A 17,734-nucleotide genomic window follows, 5' to 3' on the forward strand; every position below is an offset into this window, starting at 1 on the left:
AATCTTAAAAGACGTTTAATGGTATCTTGATTGGCCTCGCAATGGTAATTGAACCGCACATAAAGCGGATTTTCGGACAAAACAGTGAATGTTCGAGAAGCAAAGTAGAGTTCCAAGAGATCCAGTCTCTCCTTCCAGATATCGTCGGGGTCAAGACAGCTTAGCCGGCCCGAAAAACCCGTTCGTCACTCTTCTGCCGGTATCTCGCGTCGAAGGCGAAATTATTCCGCGCAGCGTACATGATCCAAAAGTCTCCGCTCTCCCAACTGTCTCGCAGGCGGCCAGAAATCCGCTGATTCTCCAGCAGCCGACCCGTCCGGATTGCGGCCTCTTCGCAGCGAGTCATCCATCGCCTTGAGCAAGGTCTGGAGTCGTAGTTTCGCTCGGGGTAGCGTCCCCAGTTGCACGATTTCGTCCATGGAATAGGACAGAGGCCGATGTATCACTCTCCCGGATGAATCGCAGGGTTGAGACCTCGTTCCGGACTTTTTCTTCGGGAAACATGATGGCACCAGGGATTGGGAGGCGGATGACAGCGCCGCTGTTATTGGTAAATGTCATCCCGAGGCTAAAATTGAAACCGCCAATCTTGAACGGGAGTGAAATCCTTGTGATTAAGATGCGTATAGTGTTTGGCAAGAAACATTCCAATTTCATTATAGATGTTGTTGTCATCAAGCAGGTGATCCGGCCAGGCCTCATAAATATCGGTGCTTTTTTCCTTTCCCATGCAGCATCATCATAGGGCATACGTGCTTTCATTCTGGATATTGAATAAGATAGAATGAAATAGGCACTTGGGTAGTAAGTTTTGAGTAAAATGAATTGCTGACCGCGTAACTAGCGCGAAGCATGCTCACATTTTCTGTGCCCTAATTTGCCATAAAATAATTTTAATGCTATCCAATTCCCCGCATTGGATTGATCAATGGATAGATATATATCGTGGGACAGTTAAAGTAAAAGAATTGAATTACAATTATATAAATTTAACCGCAAATAATACTATCTACCTGTCTTCATCATGGAGTAGGTGTATGTGAATTCTTTACAAAGGTGTATCAGTGAGGCTGACATAGCTTCCTGCAAAGGTAGGATTCTATGTAAATGGAGGCTGCTGGTCAAAGATGCAATTAACTCTGGAGGTATAATCAGATTGGATCGGTGGCTATAAATTTAGTATCACGCGAGCGGAACCTAGAATATCTTGTTGATTCCTTATCCCTTGCCCGAAAGCAGCCCATGCCAAGAAACACGAATATATAAAGTACAAAATGTTATACCTATCCTCCAAATAATCACGTCAAATCTATTTACAACGCTTTATGCATTGTTTGCACAAGAAAAACTCGAACCGCTTGGGCTGTCATGTAAAGCCTTGCCAGAGACGTACAAACCTAGGCCGCACTACGAATGGTCAGGTCGGTAGGTAAATTGAGGCATAGGGGAAATCTTACAATGCAAGCTGCAATGCCAATCATCGCAAAATTGACAATAGTGAGGAATATCTTGGTTGGCGTCGAGAACAGTCGATCCCAGTTTAGGTAGAGCCAGAAAATGCCGCTGAATCCATCTGGAAAGAGTCAGCAGTACATTCCCCGGAAGAGAAAGGAGGAGGCATAGCGTACAGGTAAACCAACTGGCAAACAGAGAGGCCTGGAGCAGTCTGTTAGTGAGCCCCTTGAACCCGGAGAACAAGCATGACACATACAATAAGACCCAAAAGATTGTTGAAGACTGGAATAGCGGATGCGATAATCCACGCCACTACCCAGGTTATGAAGCCGATGAGAACCCAAGATCCGACGGCAATGAAATCTTTCTTGTGCATACGATCGCTATTACGGAAGATGCGGACGTAGACGTACTTGCAGGCCACGTGGCCGTTGACAACGCCGCCGATGATGATCTAAGGAGTGAGATGGGTGTTCTTTATCAAGTTGGATGGGTGAGTACTCACTGTTGGAAGGGCGATCCCATATGCAATTTTGCCAATCAGAGGGCTAGCAGAACCCAACGCAGGCGATGTTACGCCAGGCCCCGCGTAGTAGTAAATTACAACCGAACTGACAATATACAAGCATGTGTCGGTGCCTTGGAGAAGGAAGAGAGACTTGGGGTACTCTCTGGGATCTTTCAATTCGGCAATAAAACTAAAGAAGGCAACGTGTCCGGCTGAGAAACATTAGCAGGATAGTCTTTTATGAAAGGATTCTGACTTACAGAATGAAAAGACGATGTTGCAGACGGCCAAAAAGGCATGGTATAGGTTAGTGTCAGCCACAGCATTGATGCCTCCTTTCCAGGGGCGCTCAACGCCCACAGCGACAACCACGATCATGACGGCTGAGAACACACTAAGAAATGCTGTTGGAGATATTAGCTATGCGGTATATGAAAGGTTCAAGAAGGAAACTCACATCCAATGGAGAGGTAGGAGACTTTCGCGGCGGTCCGCGGCAGGCATAGGATGTACGAGATAGCTAGCCCGACGACGCCAAAGACAATCGAGCATGTGCCGTGATCCGTGATGGAATTCATCGCAACAGTGAAGGTTAACAGATGACTCGCCATGACGAATACAATCAGGAGCCATTGGCCCATGCCGAAGAGCTCACGACCAAATTTCCCCAGCAATACCTCACCAGCATCAGCCATGCTCTGGACGTGGGGGTACGCCCATCTGAACTGGCCAATAGTATAGCCTGTATAGGTAGAAATGACACCTAGGCCAAGAAGGAGGATAATAGCACTACAGGGTTAGTTTGAAGGCGTATAGAATAGTTCATGAGGGACATACGGCACGAGACCTAATGAAGCCACCACGGCGGGCAATGAAAGAATACCAATCGAGACGGTTTCCGCGACCATGACTGGAAAATAAACTTGAGCCATAGTCAATACAAGACAAATACCAATCACTTACGGAACCCAGCTTGCCTATACACATAGAGAGAGGCAGACACATTAGCGATCGAATGATAGCTCAATTAGTCTGAGAATACATACCACCAGCTCAACACCTTGTACCTGATCTCCGCATACTGTTCGTCTCCAAAGGCATCCTGATAAACAGGCTTCTTGTCATAATTGGTTTCTTCATCTCCCTGCTTGTAATGATGTTGCACTTCAGGAGACGCATCCTGTCGTGGGACGGCGTCAAGGCTTGGATGAGCACTTGGACTCATGACTCACAGCTTCAAAACTTGCGGAGATCCCAGGTCTGTTCGGATGTCCACAGAGCTCATCCAAGCCAAAAAGAGATCAAGTTGCAAACGGTAATAGTCAATACGTATATGAATACTACCGACTAACAGAACTAAAGCTCGTCGTAGAACCAAGTGCAGTAAAATCATCCGCTCCCCCGGATTTAAGCTGAAAAACTGTCATTCTGGGCATCTCTCTGTGTGACCCAAGACTTTTTGTCTCTTGATGTTACCTAATTACCGAAAACATTTGGCTCTTGTTCAGATTAGGGCCCGGAAGCGGAAGCCAATCATGTGAAGTAGCGGAAAGGAAATGCCCAATTCCGCCCGAAGCGGGAAGGTGCCAAGAGCCTGCTGACTAATAATACACGCCGCCCAGATCGCTCTTTCCTATTCGGGCGGAGAAACCAGTACCTTCCTATTGTGGAATTCAGCGTCTGTCAACTGGTCCTGCCTCGGCTGAATAGGTGAAAGGAGTGAATGACGGTAGATAGGTTATAATATTGTTAGGTATCAGAATAACAAACAGATGTCGGCGAAGACGTAGTCATAGTCTGCGTGGACGAATATGGAGGTCGAATGCAGAGCCCATCCACACATTGGTTCCCGTAGCAGCAGTTTTCATCTGCAATACAAGCGCCCATATCCTCCGAACAGTTTGGCCAGTCTGTATCCGTGCTGCGACACCTGGTAGCTGCGCAGTATCCCGAGCAGCACGTCATCCCGCCCCCAAAACTACAGCCCTCTAAAAGCCAAGTTAGGCCTGTTTATAGTCTGGGAGAGGCTCGGGAATCACTTCTACTTACCATAAACCCCTAGGCAAGTCGCCGTAGGTAGGCAGGTAGTGATAATCGTGGAGACGGGCGTGGTGAATGTCTTGGTTGCACAGTATTCAGTGCCAATGCAAGCATCGTACTCACCGCAACCTGTTGCTGCTGCAGGAGACACGGCTATCGTGAGAATACAGTTAGCGTGGTAGGATATGTTTACGACACGATATAACCTACATCCCAGAGTGAGCTGGATAAGAACCACGGCGAGTGATTTGGGGAAATGCATGGTTTAATTTAGTCGTATATCAAACTATAGGGACAGGTTCAAGTATGCTTCAAGTTCTCCAACCAAGAAATGGAAGCAGCTTTTATATATGGTACTCTTGAACCATGGCCGGCAATGTCTCAGCCCCGTGGAATCGATTGGCAGTTCAAATGCAGATGACCATCGAAATACGAAGTGAAGCCTGATCCTGGCATATGAGAAGTCTGGAAACAGGTCGGCCAAGAGCGCAGGGATACGGCAGGTCTCACAGCTTGGAAGTCAGGAAACATGATCTCAAGGAGGATAGACAAATCGAAGTGAGTTGACGGTAACTTGACCTGGGCTGATTGCGTCGACGTGGGATGTGATAATTGGTGATTATAGCATGTGTTTAGGTGAGTTGAGTGAAATGAGATGCGTATACTGCTGGACAACTATTATCGTGGACTGCATATTGCCTTTCAAAGAATGATTTGCATGACAGATACTCATTAATAAACATATACAAAATTCGGGTTTTGTTGATCTGTCAAGTCGTAAAATTCGAGAGAAGGGAGACCTTCTTCACGGAAGTTGCAAGGATTCAGGTATGCGTGTTCAGCAATCTCCTCGATGCATACTCACCCATTCTAAAGGTGGAAACCGCTTCAGTGAGAATGCCAAAAATCGGTTCTATTACTCGCCGGGCTGATAGTTCCTTTTAACATTGGGCCGCTTCCAAAGTTAGGCGGACCGTTCGCAACAGCAACCGACTTTTTTAAAGCATGGGCAACACAAGGATCCAGACCGAAAGCGTTGCCTCGAGGAGAGAGCCCACTATGCCAGCTGTGTCCAGCAATGGGAGAAAAAGCTGAAGAAAGATGGAAAACGATCTGAAGTTCTTCTCAACCCTGACATGCAGGGATTTGCCGTATGCAATGAAGGTGTACATTGACCCGGGCAAACTAGGATTCTATGATAGAATACTAAAGTCCTTTACATCCTCGGCTCAATAAGTTTTCTGCGAAATGACTCTAGCAATATGTTGTATTAAACAGCACTGGCTTTCTAAGCCGCAGCATTGTGCGGTGGTATCGCAAGGTTTTTACCCTTGGATTATGCATTCTCTGGCATAAACCAACCCGTCAAGTGGGAAAAAAGACTTCGAGATAGTCTGACTATCTTCCCCTCTCGCCGGTTTTCATATTTTTCAGTGATACAGGATTCCAGGCATTCTGCGGACTCCCAAAATACCCTCCCTGGATACCTAAACAGTATACTGTGCCAGCAAGTTCTGGGTTCAAATGGAGTTTCTCACAGTCCTGGTAATTCTGGAGCCATGGATTCAGGCTTAGAAAGGTGGCGCCGTTTAATACATCCGCATGGTCTATTTCAATGCTTTCACAGGTATCCCCTGGCTGCAGCTGATGAACTACATCGCAAGAGGGCGGAAGGCACAAGACCATCCCCGGCTGGATAACATTGCACCATGGGATGGTGTTCTTGTTTCCTTCCCAGAGGCCGTGGGAGGGGATCTTATGCATCACGGAGATGCTATTGCAAGTATCTCCGTTTCGAACTGTGTAAAGCTCCGTTGCGCAGAGCGGGCTCGGTTCAGGACGCCACTCATAAGGCGGGTCCGGTAGAATGTGTCGAATAAGCTTGATGGATAGAACAATCGAGAGAGCGATGTAGATAATCGCACGTACCCTCGGCAGGATCGCTCTGATCGTATAATCAAGTCTCTCGCTAGGGATGCCCATGATGAAGGCCAGTCACCGGGATCTTTAACGTGGGAGATCGAGTCAGGAAAGACCTGGGACCAAGTAGAGAATAAATGGGCCACAAAACCATAAAATCTTCAATTTTACACCGGAAATAACTGTGAGACAACCTGGGCTTAAAATCTACTATTGACCGACGGCCTCCTTGGCGCGCCAACATAGTGGATCAAATAAATCAATGGACAATTCAACATTCGACGGGCAAATTAGACAGCGAAATGAGAGTCCGCTTCGTCCCAGGGTCCAAATCTGTAAAAGCAGGCGCGGCTCAATGTCCGCAGTCTTGTTCTTTTCTTTCTCTAGCTTGCGACAGCCATGGGGACATTCGAAAAATGCATCTTTCTAGGGTGCATCCTTGCCCTGGCCGGCATAACCCTCTTTTCCCATCCCGATCACCATGAAAGCAAGGTGATCCAAGAGCCCTGGGGAATCCCATGCGATGATCGGCATCCATGCCAAAGCGGCTGCTGTTCCCATTCCGGGATTTGCGGAGTAGGACCTGAATACTGCGGCGCGGATACTTGCATTGACTGCCGTACACGCGCGAGGCCGCGGAGCAAAACCTCCCATCTCAGACGCTTCGTTGGCTATTATGAGCTATGGAGTGCAGACAGGCCTTGTAATAGAATGGCGGCCTTTGAGCTACCATCCGCGACATACGCACACGTGAACCTGGCCTTCATCACTATTGACCCTACTACTTTCGAGGTGGTTCCAATCCCGGCTGCACACGCCAATGCAATCCAGAGATTCACCCAGCGGAAGAAGTACGATCCTGATCTAAGAGTCTTCGTGACTGTCAGTGGGCTGGCGCCACACGACTGGAGCAAGCCCGATGCCTCTGTATTTTCCCGACTCGCCCGCTCAGACGCGCATCAGACTGTCTTTCTCCGATCTCTCACGTCGTTCATATCCACCTACGACATAGATGGAGTAGACATCAACTGGGAGCACCCGGATGGGTTCTCCGATGACTACGAGAACCTACCAAAATTAATGCAGAACATCCGTTCGGCGTTGTTACTCACCGGTGGCCGCTACGGATTGAGCATGACACTCCCTGTTTCGCTGCCAAATTTGCATCATTACAACCTACGAAGGCTGCCTAGATACGTCGACTATTTCAACCTAATGCCGCTGGACTTACATTCGCAACTGCAGATGGGGGATACGTGGCAGGGCCAGTCACTCGGGCCGGTCGTGAATATGACCCAGGTGGAAGAGGCAATGGATCTCCTGTGGAGGAATCATGTTATGCCAGACAATGTAAACTTTGGCATTGCGTTGTACAGCGCCTCCTTGGTCCCAGCGGACCGGGAATGCACTCATGTTGGCTGCCCAGCTCTCTCCGGCGCAACGCCAGGGTTTAGCAGCTTGAAGCAGGGGATGCTAATGAACTCGGAGGTGCAGGATTTGATGGACCCTGCCTTTCACGAGCGAGCGCATGGCCGACTGTACCACAGACATGACTGGGGGTCGAGAGCGCTTCAATATAGCGTTTTAGATGCGGACGCCGGCGTCCGTATTTCCCAGAATAAGCACCAGTGGATCGCCTATGAAGACCGAGAAACGCTGGAGAAAAAGCTGGAGTCTGCGAGGGACTTGGGCTTTGGAGGTGTAGTTGTCTGGGCCATGAGCCATGATACGTATAATGCGGACTATACAAAAGTGCTGGACTGTTTGCTCGAGGAGAAGTTCCACCGGCGCAAGTCTCTTCAATATCACTATTGTAATGAGATACAATTGCATCAGGTTTAAGTGGAGTTATCCCGGTGTCTCTTTCGTTGCCAGGAGCGTTTAATCTTATGAGCAGATATGGTTTCTTTCACATATAACGATTTTCGTCTACATTTCTCTGTATGAGATGCAACTATCTAACTAAGGAAAAGGTGTAAAGATATGTAAATTGGGCATTAACACCCCATGAGCACCCTTACCTTTATTATATTGTGCAAGTATTAAAATAATCTCTAGTAAATAGAACGGTTCTTCTCCGTTTCTCATACTTGATCCATGCTCTGATAGTCCTACGAGGACCACCCACAAGCAGCTCTATAACCATGGCCGTCATTGCCATTCCATCCCTTGAACGGTTAGCAAAGTCCCCAGTTGACCATCAGAATCCATGTTGACTTACCTGCAACCGATTTGCAATGTCGCTCACATACGAACCAGTCGCATCCTGAGGATCATCCAAATCATTCAAGTTGATGCTGCCCGAGTTGTACCCACGGAGCACATTATACGGGTTCCCAGCCGTATCAGCGCCAACATTATCGTAGTTGAACCATTGGACCAGACCGCCGCCTTGAGAGGTGCCCTGTGTGCCGTCGATAATCATCTGGGTGATACTGCCTTGTGGGTCGTTGGCATCAAACGAGACAGAGCCAATGTAAGCCTGCATGAGACCGCAGTTTTGAACCCCGTTGTTGGTGCAACCAACGTATACGTTGCCGCTCGACTGAGGTGCGAAGTTAGTTTATCTGCTGAGAGGAAAGACGGCAATTACACCCACGTACCTCTTGCATAACCACAGCTAGGACCAACCGGGCATCCACCTTAGCCGCAGCAGACACCTCCACGATGGCGTTCCATATGTCTCCTTGAATGGGGCCGGACTCAACCTGTGCCATTGAGGTCTCCTGGTTGAGGTCAAACATAGCGGTGAATCCCATCCAGTTCGCCAGCGGTGGGAAGTTAGCGGCAGGGCCGCCGAAGCAATAATAATACTCGGGATCTTCATAAGCGGGTGCGCCATCGGTGAGTGATGAACTATACCAGTTCAGTCCATTGCCTGTGACCACGGCACTGTTTCCATCACCGCTGCTACTGCCACTCCCCGTGGAACTACTAGAAGCTGTATTGTGCAGATAGGCAGCGACAACTCCACCCCAGCCTCCGGAGTTGACACTTTCTGTGGCCGCGGCCACGGTATTTTCGAGCACAATGTTACTGATAGATTTGACGTTCGTGCCGTAGAGATAGATCGAGCCGGACGATGAGAGGATTCGGATGGCGTTGGCCTGGCAGTCCCCGTTACAGCTACCGCCGTGGTTGAAGAAGGCCCAAACACACCCGCCATAAAGGAACAGGTTGGAGGAACCGCGGATCCGCTCAAAGAAAGCCATCCGGCATCCGGCATCACTGGCGTCGCAATTGCTGAAGCTGGGGTCGCTAGCAATCAGGTTGTCGGACCATGGCGTGGGAGCAAGTTCGGGACTTCCCCAGCCCTGCCAGTAAGGGGTTTCACTCTGTTGGAAGGCAGAAAAAACGTTTTCTGCGTACTCGAAGTTATACTGATAAAGTGTGTGGTGTTCCATAGCGGTTCCCACCAACCAAGTCCCTTTGGTTGCTTCCACCAGGAGACCACGGCCAGTCGCGATAGTTGTAGTCTGACTGGCTCCGTCTAGATTGTGGTCCGCAGTCCAACCCCACATGTTTTCGATGTAGGCGGACGATGTGTTGGTGAGATGAAGGACTCCCCAGGCAGCTTTACATTCATCTGCGGTGCCATAGCAGTTGGTCTGTACTTTAGACCCTACCGCACCGCCAATACGGAAATGCGTGTTCCAGAAGCCAACGTCTCCGGGAGATGAACCAGCGATGTTTACCTCGACCTAGGGCGTAGGGGGGTTTTTTTTAGCTGTGAATATAAGGGGAAGGTTTAGTCATTTCTTACCATTTTGCAACCCTGCAGGACATCTGCTACTGTGAACAGCATGTCTGTGAACTGGGCCACTCCTACGTCGCCGGGATTGCCAACTTTGACCATACTGGTCGGGGCATTAGGATTCCAGAAGTTTGAGCCAGTTGCACTAATAGCTGAAGCATATGCATCTCCGACTATAATAGATCCAGCAGGCACGAATATAGTCCCTGTTACAATATACGTTCCAGCGGGGAAGTAGACGATCTTGCAACCGGCATACTGAGAGAGAATCGCATTGATATTCGTTGTGTCATCCGTAGCCCCGTCTCCCATGACAGGATAGCCGCTCACGCTCTTGATGTTGATAAATTGGCCGGATGAATATTGGCTGTAAGTTGGCGGGGCCATAGTAAAGTACTTAGAATCGGAACCGAGCAAGGCATCTGTACGAGCAGTGGTAACCCCGAGACCCTGTTCGTTAATAGGGGAGGTACTTCCGCCCGAATACTAGTACAACGTGAGTAATGGCATCTATAAGACACACGGGAAGGTAGATTGCGACTGACCATGTTTCCATGCACCCAGGTGTTTGTGACAGAGCCTGTGAGAACCGCATTACCATTGAGCGAAACAGTGCTGCCGCTGTTGGTGCATTGTACGTTATCCAGGATGATTGAATTTTGTGCACTCCCACCCGCATTGGAGGAGATAATCATGTTCCCCAAGGCGCTGCCACTGGAGTCAATCACCGTCAGGGATCCAGAAATCCCACTGGCGTCAATGCCTGTCGCGCCGTTCTGGAAGTTGCAGTCTAGGCAAACGAGCTGGAACCCGCCAGCCTTGATGCCGACGTTCGCGCCGTTGATCTTGATACCTTTCAGGATCCACTGCTGCCCGCTTAGCTCCAGACCAATGGAACCACCATAGAAGGTGAGGTCATTCTGGCATTCATCAGTAAAAAGCCCCCATTAGCGAACAGTGGTCTCGCAAGCTTACAAGAATAATATTGCTGTTCGAATCATACTGGCTGGTCACACCAACATGGTTTGAATTATCAGGCATGTTAAAGACAACATTCGTCAGCTGCGTAGCTTGCGAAACTGTCCAGTCAAGCAGCGCAACGGAAGTCGATGCAGGAATGCTCGTAGAATCGATAATCACATTCTTGAACCCGATGTAAAAGTTCACGGTACCACCCTGATTCGGATCCTTGCCGAATATTATATGATTGGTGCTGAAGCTCGAGCTAGCCTTGAGGGTAGGAGGATTCAGGGCATCACCAACAATGACCGTACCGACAAAGAGCTGCAAGCTACTCTCTAGCAGATATGTACCCGCGGGCAGGTATACGAGAGCAGGTTGACCTGTAGTGCCCATGGAGTTGCTTGTGCGGTCTGGGCCATTAGAAGCACCCGCTGCTGCAGTGTTAGCCATCCCTCCACTATGCGCGCAAGGTAGAGGACATACCATTGATAGCCTTCTGAATGGCTGCGGAAGCATCAGTAGCACCGGTGTTGTCCGCCCCAAAGTCGGTTACTACATTACGGAAAACGCTATAGGTATCCTTATATGTCGAGTCCAAGAAAGATGACTGTCCATTATGGCTAATCGTCTCATACCAGAACTTGCTCGGACTGTCAGGAATTGGCCCGCCACAACTGTCTCTTTTATAGCTGTAGCTTGTAATATTCTTGACACGAGGAGCTTGGGCAAGCTGAGCCCACGGTCGAGCGCTTGCATTTTGAAGTGGGAAAGGAATACCTCTATACATATTGCGTTAACCAAACCTTGCGTTGCCCATTTGTTAGCAGCGCAGGGAGAGAGTTTGCTTACCCTCTGTGGGGAGTGTAGTCCAGGGATGGAACCCATTGTTCAACGTTGAAAGTACTGAAGTTTTTTGAAACCTCAAAATGAGTGCCAGCTGGGAACGCTGTAGAAAAGGTCGAAAATGAGAGACTGAGTGTCAAGAACCAACCAAGTCTGGCCATTGTGACAAGCCTGGTCTTGAAGAAGCAAGAAGAAAAGAGTGATGAAAGTCTTCTGTTCTTTTTTGGAGAACTCAAGTATAGCACGGCGTGAATATACTCTATATTTATATTTTAGATTACCTACAGACTATATGGATTCATCAACTTCGCTCAATCTCCGTACATCATTGATAGAATAAGCACTAAGCTTTGGTGGTCATCCAAGCTTTATCGAACTTGTATGAAGATAAAAGGGTGGAAATGACTTCAGGAGGTCACCGTGAGGCCTCGTACCGATCATGGGCAGCATTAGGTCACGTCCAGAGAACCATTTTCCCGTTTAGGCAGTCTTGAGGTCGTAGCTAGTATCCGAGGGCTGGCACCAGGGGACAGCTTCGAAGAGAAAATTAGCGTACTCTATCAGGTATGGCAATAATTGACCGACCGCTAGCGTATAGACATTGCTACCTGACTGGAACTCTTCGAGGGTAATTCATATTAACTCATATCCGTTCAGCCGTAGTGTCAGGGGTACAATTCTATCATACTGGTACTAGTTAATGAATCGGAAGGGTCGTGGCATGTGGGTTTCCTCAGGGCTTATTGCGTGCATTGGATTGGCTTCATTAGGCAGACTAGACCAAACCCTGACAATATCCCGAGTATGAAGAATCTTCCTCCAGACCAGATCTGCTAGACTACATAGTCCGCATTTCAAATATTCAGCTGAGCGCACTAATCGAGCATCATCAAGCATCAGAACTAATCGCGACCCTGGCGGGATGATCCACAGGTCCGCTCTAGACTTGATATGAATCTAGTGCAGGGCCACTTCAGCTGGGACAAAATGCAGGACAGTTGTTTTAAAACTGCTTACAGAATCATGGGGTGAAGAGGACATTTCCGCTCTTCCAATTGCGCTGGATTTGTGACTTGTTTCCTTCCCTTCATTCCGCCAACATTAATGCATGTCATGCAACAACTATGTCTAGACCTGGAGATTAAACCAATATATTCAGTCTAGTCGCGCAAACTTCCTTAGCCTCGGTTACCATTCATGGCTGTTTCATGAGGGTAGGACCGCTAGGGCTTACTCCGTACAATCGGACTGTTACATTGAATTAGTTATAGGGGCTGAACTAAGAGTGTGAATGACAAAGGCCGTGGGGCTTTTGAATAAGCAGACAGATTCATCTGGATCATTAAACTACGTTGGCCAATCTGGTTGCAACCCAGTGCCACAGCCCTATATTGCACGGCCGTTGTATACATAGTAAAGCAGAGAATCCTCAAAACGGTGCGAGATCAGCATTATAAGCGCAGCGGGACTCCCTGTGTCCAGTGCCGTGGCCGGGTCCTATTCGAAAACTAATTAATTCTAATCTACCGGGTTCATAATAACCGTGCTACTCAATATTCGTGCCAGGAGGCAAGGATATGTGATAAGCCTGCAGGAGACGATTCCGATAGTAAATGAACGTCATTATAAGGGTCCACATAACCTCTTTCTTACAAATCGAGCGGAGCTTGCCCCCGAAGCGAATTGTTTCTGCTCCACTTCCCTAAGTAGACCCTAAAGCCGACGGGAATACAACATGCCTTGAGAAGAGGGGAAGTCTTTGGAAAAAAGGGCAGCATCTCGACTAAAAGTAGGGAAAGACAGATCTAGTTTGTGCCAAATGATTTAAATCTATATAATATAAACGGCAACTCCTGTCCGGACCGCCTATGATCCCAGGGCTTATTGAGTAAGAAATGAGACTGTAGCTCCTCAATTTTCAGTTCCAATATGATGGGCATAAATCAAGTTTTGTAAGTCAAAGGCATCAACATGCCTGCCGATCTTACGTAGTGAGGAGCTAGATGCGTCCTCGCCGCAGTTGCTAACTTTACTTCCCATACTATTGAGAATATAGAACGTACAGTCTCACACGCGGACTTAGGGCTACACCCCTGGTAACGGTAAGGGCTGGGCCGGCAAATACAGGAGAAAAAGAGCACCGCCTTGTGGTTGTCTCGGGGTGCACTATTGAACAGTATTCAAAACTTTTGTCTGCCAGTCCTTGAATATCAGTGATAGCGGCATCGATATGGCCTTCCAAACCTCGTCATTGAAAAGGCAGCAAAGGAGCTACTGGATGACTCCTGGCTGGATTCCACTCCATAGTTAACAGTAATGTAATTATTTATTATTTAGAAGAATAAACTCTAGAATTAGAAGAATATTAGTATTTATGACTTGATTCAATATTGTTCAGGCCTGTCGGTATACTCCGTACTTACTTGGGTAGTTACCAGGATCTATCTAGCTGACCGATTAGGGTAATATAAATTACACTGATATTTTGAGATTTTAAAACTTTTCCGAATCGAATACGCAGCGGTATTACAAAGCTGTGGAAAATATACAAAAAAGTGTAAAAAGTATTTTTATTTGTTTATAGGTTACACCTAACCCTAAAACGAACCCCAGTGGATGCCTCCAGTTGAATACGAAGCCAAAGAATACCTAGGTTGGTAGCCTTTAGCGAAGCTGTTACAAGGTTTATTAGGTATAAAAAGCTTCCAGAACATCCCGAAATCAATCGCTTTAAGGGTGATTCATGTCTGAAAAGCCATGTTCATATAATCGTTTGACATCAATTTGCCGCTGAATTAGTACTTTCGGCATGCCTGCGACTGAGGAGAACCAAGCGAAAACGTCATACAAAGACTGGCCGAACGATGCAGCTGTAGGCACCCTTTCGTACCATATCAGCTTCTAGGACTCTAGTCAGGACTAAGCCCCGTTTAGTTTGATGCTTCCTTCACATCTCCTACCCCGATCGAACTCAAGGTCGTCGGTACCTTCCCGCCACAACTAGCTGGGACACTGTATCGAACAGGTCCAGGGTCCTACAAGGTCGACTCAGAGAAGGGGGAATACGCTCGAAGTCACTGGTTTGACGGATTCTCTCAGCTACATAGATTTCAGATTGTTCCAGATGGCTCTGGCAGTTGTCGCGTCTACTACACGTCTAGAAGCCAGGTGGATGACCTGATCGAGCGAGCGCGCAAGACCGGTCACCTCGACGGTATCATTACCTTCGGGCAAAAGAGGGATCCTTGCGTGTCGTTTTTTGAGAAAGTCAAATCGGTTTTCCAACCGAGCAGGCCTGACAGTCGCATTCCGGGAATGGCAAACGTGGCGGTCACTGTCAGACCAAATATGCCGGGGATGCCAAAAGGCACATTGACAAACCTGACGGATGCGAACCAGATTCAGTATTCGGATATAAACACGCTGGAGCCAGTAGGGGTCACAAGCCAGGCTTCCCTCCACCCTGATCTGAAGGCTTGTTTACACCATTCTGGCAACGTGGAACGAATGCAGTAACTAATTTCGGAACAGGGGCCGCTTTCCTGTGCGCACGCGAGATATGACCAGGTAACCGGAGATCTGTACAACTATAACTTGAATTTCGGGCTCAGTGGGGGGGCCTATCGGATTTTCAAGACCTCTGCAGATACAGGGAAGACCGAAATAATTGCGACCATACGCGGTCCAGGGGTCAAAGCCGCCTATATTCACTCTTTCTTCCTCACGGAAGACTTCATTATCCTTTGCGTCTGGCCATTGTATTTCACGGGGCATGGGGCGTCTGTGCTGTGGGGGAGAAATATTATCGATGCTTTGAAGTTCAACCCACACGCTCAGACCAAGTGGTACGTGGTGGACCGGAAAGGAGGACGGGGGCAGGTCGTAACATTCCAAAGTCCAGCGTTTTTTAGTTTCCACACGGTGAACGCGTTCCAGGAGGCAAAGAGCGAGAAGGGAACGGTTGATATCCTTTGTGACATTATCCAGTATCCCGACGACCGGCTGATGCGAAACTTATACTATGAGAATGTCCTCTCCACTGGATCAGGGCGACCACCACATGAATCGGCCAGCCCAACGTTCGTTCGCTATAAGCTCGCGGGAGTGCCTATGAAGGGGAGAATTCCCAAGGGAAAGATTCGCTCTGCGGAGATCATCAAGGCCGTCAAGGGAGCAGGAGAGCTCCCTACGCTAAACCCACATTATGGGACGAAGAAGCAGCGATATACGTATGGGATCGTCGACCGGGGATACTCGTCATTCGTGGATGGACTTGGAAAAATCGACCTGGAGACAAATGAGATCACATATTGGGGGAAGGAGCCGAAGCCCCATACACCTGGCGAGGCTATCTTTGTGTCTGATGGCACGGATGAGTCCGAAGATGCCGGCTATTTGTTAAGCGTAGTTCTGGATGGAGAAAAGGGAACTAGTTACTTGATGTGTCTGAATGCTAGAGACATGACGGAGGTCGCAAGAGCTGAAATTGACCACGCAATATCAATAACCCTCCACGGGACTCATGTCAGGGATCCTGTTGGCTGTTGAGTTTGGTCTGCAAAAAAGCGATATCAGACGGTTTCTGCTGGTAAATTCTGGAGACTTACGAATAGTACGGAGTAGAAGAGTAGAATTCATCTGACTAGGCTGTTGAAGCGGATCCTAGTGGTATTCTACTATACTGTTATATATCTTCTGCTTCAATACCTACCTCAATACCTGTTTGAATGCCTGCTAATAGTTGCATTAATATAGTAGCTATCATGCCATAATATATATTAAGACTGTAATATTGCCCACCCATTATTACTCCAAGAAGCACTTCGTATCTCCCTTCCGCTAGCCTCCTACGATGGATCTCCTTCAAGACCGCATAAACGCAATGGGCAGAATTGAAGTATGCGTACAGCAGGGAAACCCACCTCCCTCTTCTGTCAAGATTATCTCAATGGATCTGGAAAATAATGATCAGGCCCAACCCGAACCTTTCTTTTTCGAGCCATACAGGGGGCCCCCCTGCCAGAGCCTACCCCTGAAAACCACTACTCATCCTTCACGGGGATTGAAGGTCCGTTTTGTAAACCGATAGACTGGGCTCGAGATGTCAACGGGTGTCTCCAAGCCTACCTAGCCACTATCAGGGGAGAGACTAAGATGCGTATTGGGCTTTCCCAGTATGTGGAGCAGGAAACTTTGCACGCAATCTCTAGGAGTGTAGCGATACCTCTTATTGGTATATTTCAGCTTACGACCAAATTCCAAAAAGAAACCCAGGTCAAATGCATGATGCTGAATAACGTCGTTGGAGGTGATGCAATAACCCGGGAGGAGTTGCTATGTATCTGTCGTTATGATCAAGGTTCTTCAACATGAGAAGCACCTCGTGGCTTCGATTGTATTTAACGTCAATGAAAATTGAACTACGTTGGCAGTGGGTACTACTACCTAGGTTCTGCAGTCTCTCAAATAGATATAAACCAATGTTTCATATCTGCCGCATGACACACGTATAGAGCTTAGACCCAGGTAATGAATGAACACGTCATGCATGTCTGTGTTGAGAGGGAGCGTGTTTTATTTTATCCATTCAGTCCAAGGAGCCAACTGGATAGAATCAGGCGTGGCGATATAAAGCTCGAGTGCAGCTGCCACTCTGGAAGATGAGTTTAGTTCACACTCTCCTAAATCCCGGAAAGCTAAGTGATCCATTCAATATCATAAGCATGCACTTTAATGCTGAGCAACTGTAAGGTGAATCCATTGGAGTCCTATATATAGTTACCATTTTTAGTAATTTGCTGTCACCGAAGAATGAAGAGTATGAAAACTGACAGAACCCAGGCTATCAAGCTTAAGCATAATGCAGTATTCAAGAATCAGAGATGCATGCACTGTTAATGCACTATTGTTACAGACTTGAAACCGGGGCATACTTGCAACACGTAGCGCCGGCTATTATTGGTAGACAAGCCGCTGTATCCTTCTATCCTAAACGGCCCATTAAGGGTTCGCTGCAAGCTGGAACACGAATAGCCCCTGCAACACGCGGCTTCTGCGTTATTCATATTATACCCGGAAGCTCAAATGTTCATGCGGACCGAATCGCAATGACGCTTGGACAATGCTTAGCGCTGGGGGTTTGAACTCAAAAGCCCAAGTGGGGAGAGCTATCGAACGGCGGTTTGGGATACATTCAGCACGGTAAGATGAAGGTCGAAGGATTGAAAAATGTAGACTTAAAAGCGTCCAGT

General features: G+C 47.9%; 7 protein-coding genes across 7 annotated transcripts; 2 read left to right on the forward strand and 5 right to left on the reverse strand.

The window, feature by feature from the left end:
* Positions 1-160: 160 nt before the first annotated feature.
* On the reverse strand, positions 161-561 carry P175DRAFT_0533387 (uncharacterized protein; the record flags this gene model as incomplete). Its single annotated transcript, XM_040900051.1, has 2 exons — positions 161-330; positions 408-561. The coding sequence occupies 2 exons, from the start codon at positions 559-561 to the stop codon at positions 161-163; spliced, it is 324 nt and encodes a 107-aa protein (XP_040751776.1).
* A 659-nt stretch (positions 562-1,220) lies between these two features.
* Positions 1,221-3,396, reverse strand: P175DRAFT_0461186 (uncharacterized protein). Its single transcript, XM_040894757.1, has 10 exons — positions 3,010-3,396; positions 2,927-2,940; positions 2,801-2,873; positions 2,421-2,752; positions 2,224-2,367; positions 1,961-2,175; positions 1,712-1,909; positions 1,629-1,656; positions 1,458-1,573; positions 1,221-1,407 (listed from the first exon to the last, which is right to left on the reverse strand). Exons 1-10 carry the CDS (start codon positions 3,186-3,188, stop codon positions 1,324-1,326), a joined length of 1,383 nt encoding a protein of 460 aa, XP_040751777.1. The 5' UTR covers positions 3,189-3,396; the 3' UTR covers positions 1,221-1,323.
* Positions 3,397-3,712: 316 nt separating this feature from the next.
* P175DRAFT_0440011 (uncharacterized protein) lies at positions 3,713-4,265 on the reverse strand (the record flags this gene model as incomplete). The annotated part of the gene is made up of 3 exons (XM_040894001.1): positions 3,713-3,951; positions 4,013-4,156; positions 4,214-4,265. The coding sequence occupies 3 exons, from the start codon at positions 4,263-4,265 to the stop codon at positions 3,713-3,715; spliced, it is 435 nt and encodes a 144-aa protein (XP_040751778.1).
* Positions 4,266-4,891: 626 nt separating this feature from the next.
* Positions 4,892-6,003, reverse strand: P175DRAFT_0558571 (LysM peptidoglycan-binding domain-containing protein; the record flags this gene model as incomplete). The annotated part of the gene is made up of 2 exons (XM_040900848.1): positions 5,403-6,003; positions 4,892-5,060 (listed from the first exon to the last, which is right to left on the reverse strand). Exons 1-2 carry the CDS (start codon positions 5,984-5,986, stop codon positions 4,892-4,894), a joined length of 753 nt encoding a protein of 250 aa, XP_040751779.1. The 5' UTR covers positions 5,987-6,003.
* Positions 6,004-6,322: 319 nt separating this feature from the next.
* On the forward strand, positions 6,323-7,782 carry P175DRAFT_0524620 (uncharacterized protein; the record flags this gene model as incomplete). The annotated part of the gene is made up of 1 exon (XM_040899380.1): positions 6,323-7,782. One exon carries the CDS (start codon positions 6,323-6,325, stop codon positions 7,763-7,765), a length of 1,443 nt encoding a protein of 480 aa, XP_040751780.1. The 3' UTR covers positions 7,766-7,782.
* Positions 7,783-8,123: 341 nt separating this feature from the next.
* On the reverse strand, positions 8,124-11,644 carry exg9 (putative exo-beta-1,3-glucanase; the record flags this gene model as incomplete). The annotated part of the gene is made up of 7 exons (XM_040895475.1): positions 8,124-8,468; positions 8,527-9,624; positions 9,687-10,163; positions 10,223-10,597; positions 10,653-11,071; positions 11,124-11,419; positions 11,490-11,644. 7 exons carry the CDS (start codon positions 11,642-11,644, stop codon positions 8,124-8,126), a joined length of 3,165 nt encoding a protein of 1,054 aa, XP_040751781.1.
* Positions 11,645-14,292: 2,648 nt separating this feature from the next.
* Positions 14,293-16,084, forward strand: P175DRAFT_0524622 (carotenoid oxygenase family protein; the record flags this gene model as incomplete). Its single annotated transcript, XM_040899381.1, has 3 exons — positions 14,293-14,355; positions 14,418-14,981; positions 15,015-16,084. 3 exons carry the CDS (start codon positions 14,293-14,295, stop codon positions 16,029-16,031), a joined length of 1,644 nt encoding a protein of 547 aa, XP_040751782.1. The 3' UTR covers positions 16,032-16,084.
* Between the last annotated feature and the right edge of the window lie 1,650 nt (positions 16,085-17,734).

This window comes from Aspergillus ochraceoroseus, assembly GCF_002846915.1.
Source record: "Aspergillus ochraceoroseus IBT 24754 chromosome Unknown P175scaffold_5, whole genome shotgun sequence".
Classification (NCBI taxonomy): Eukaryota; Fungi; Ascomycota; class Eurotiomycetes; order Eurotiales; family Aspergillaceae; genus Aspergillus; species Aspergillus ochraceoroseus.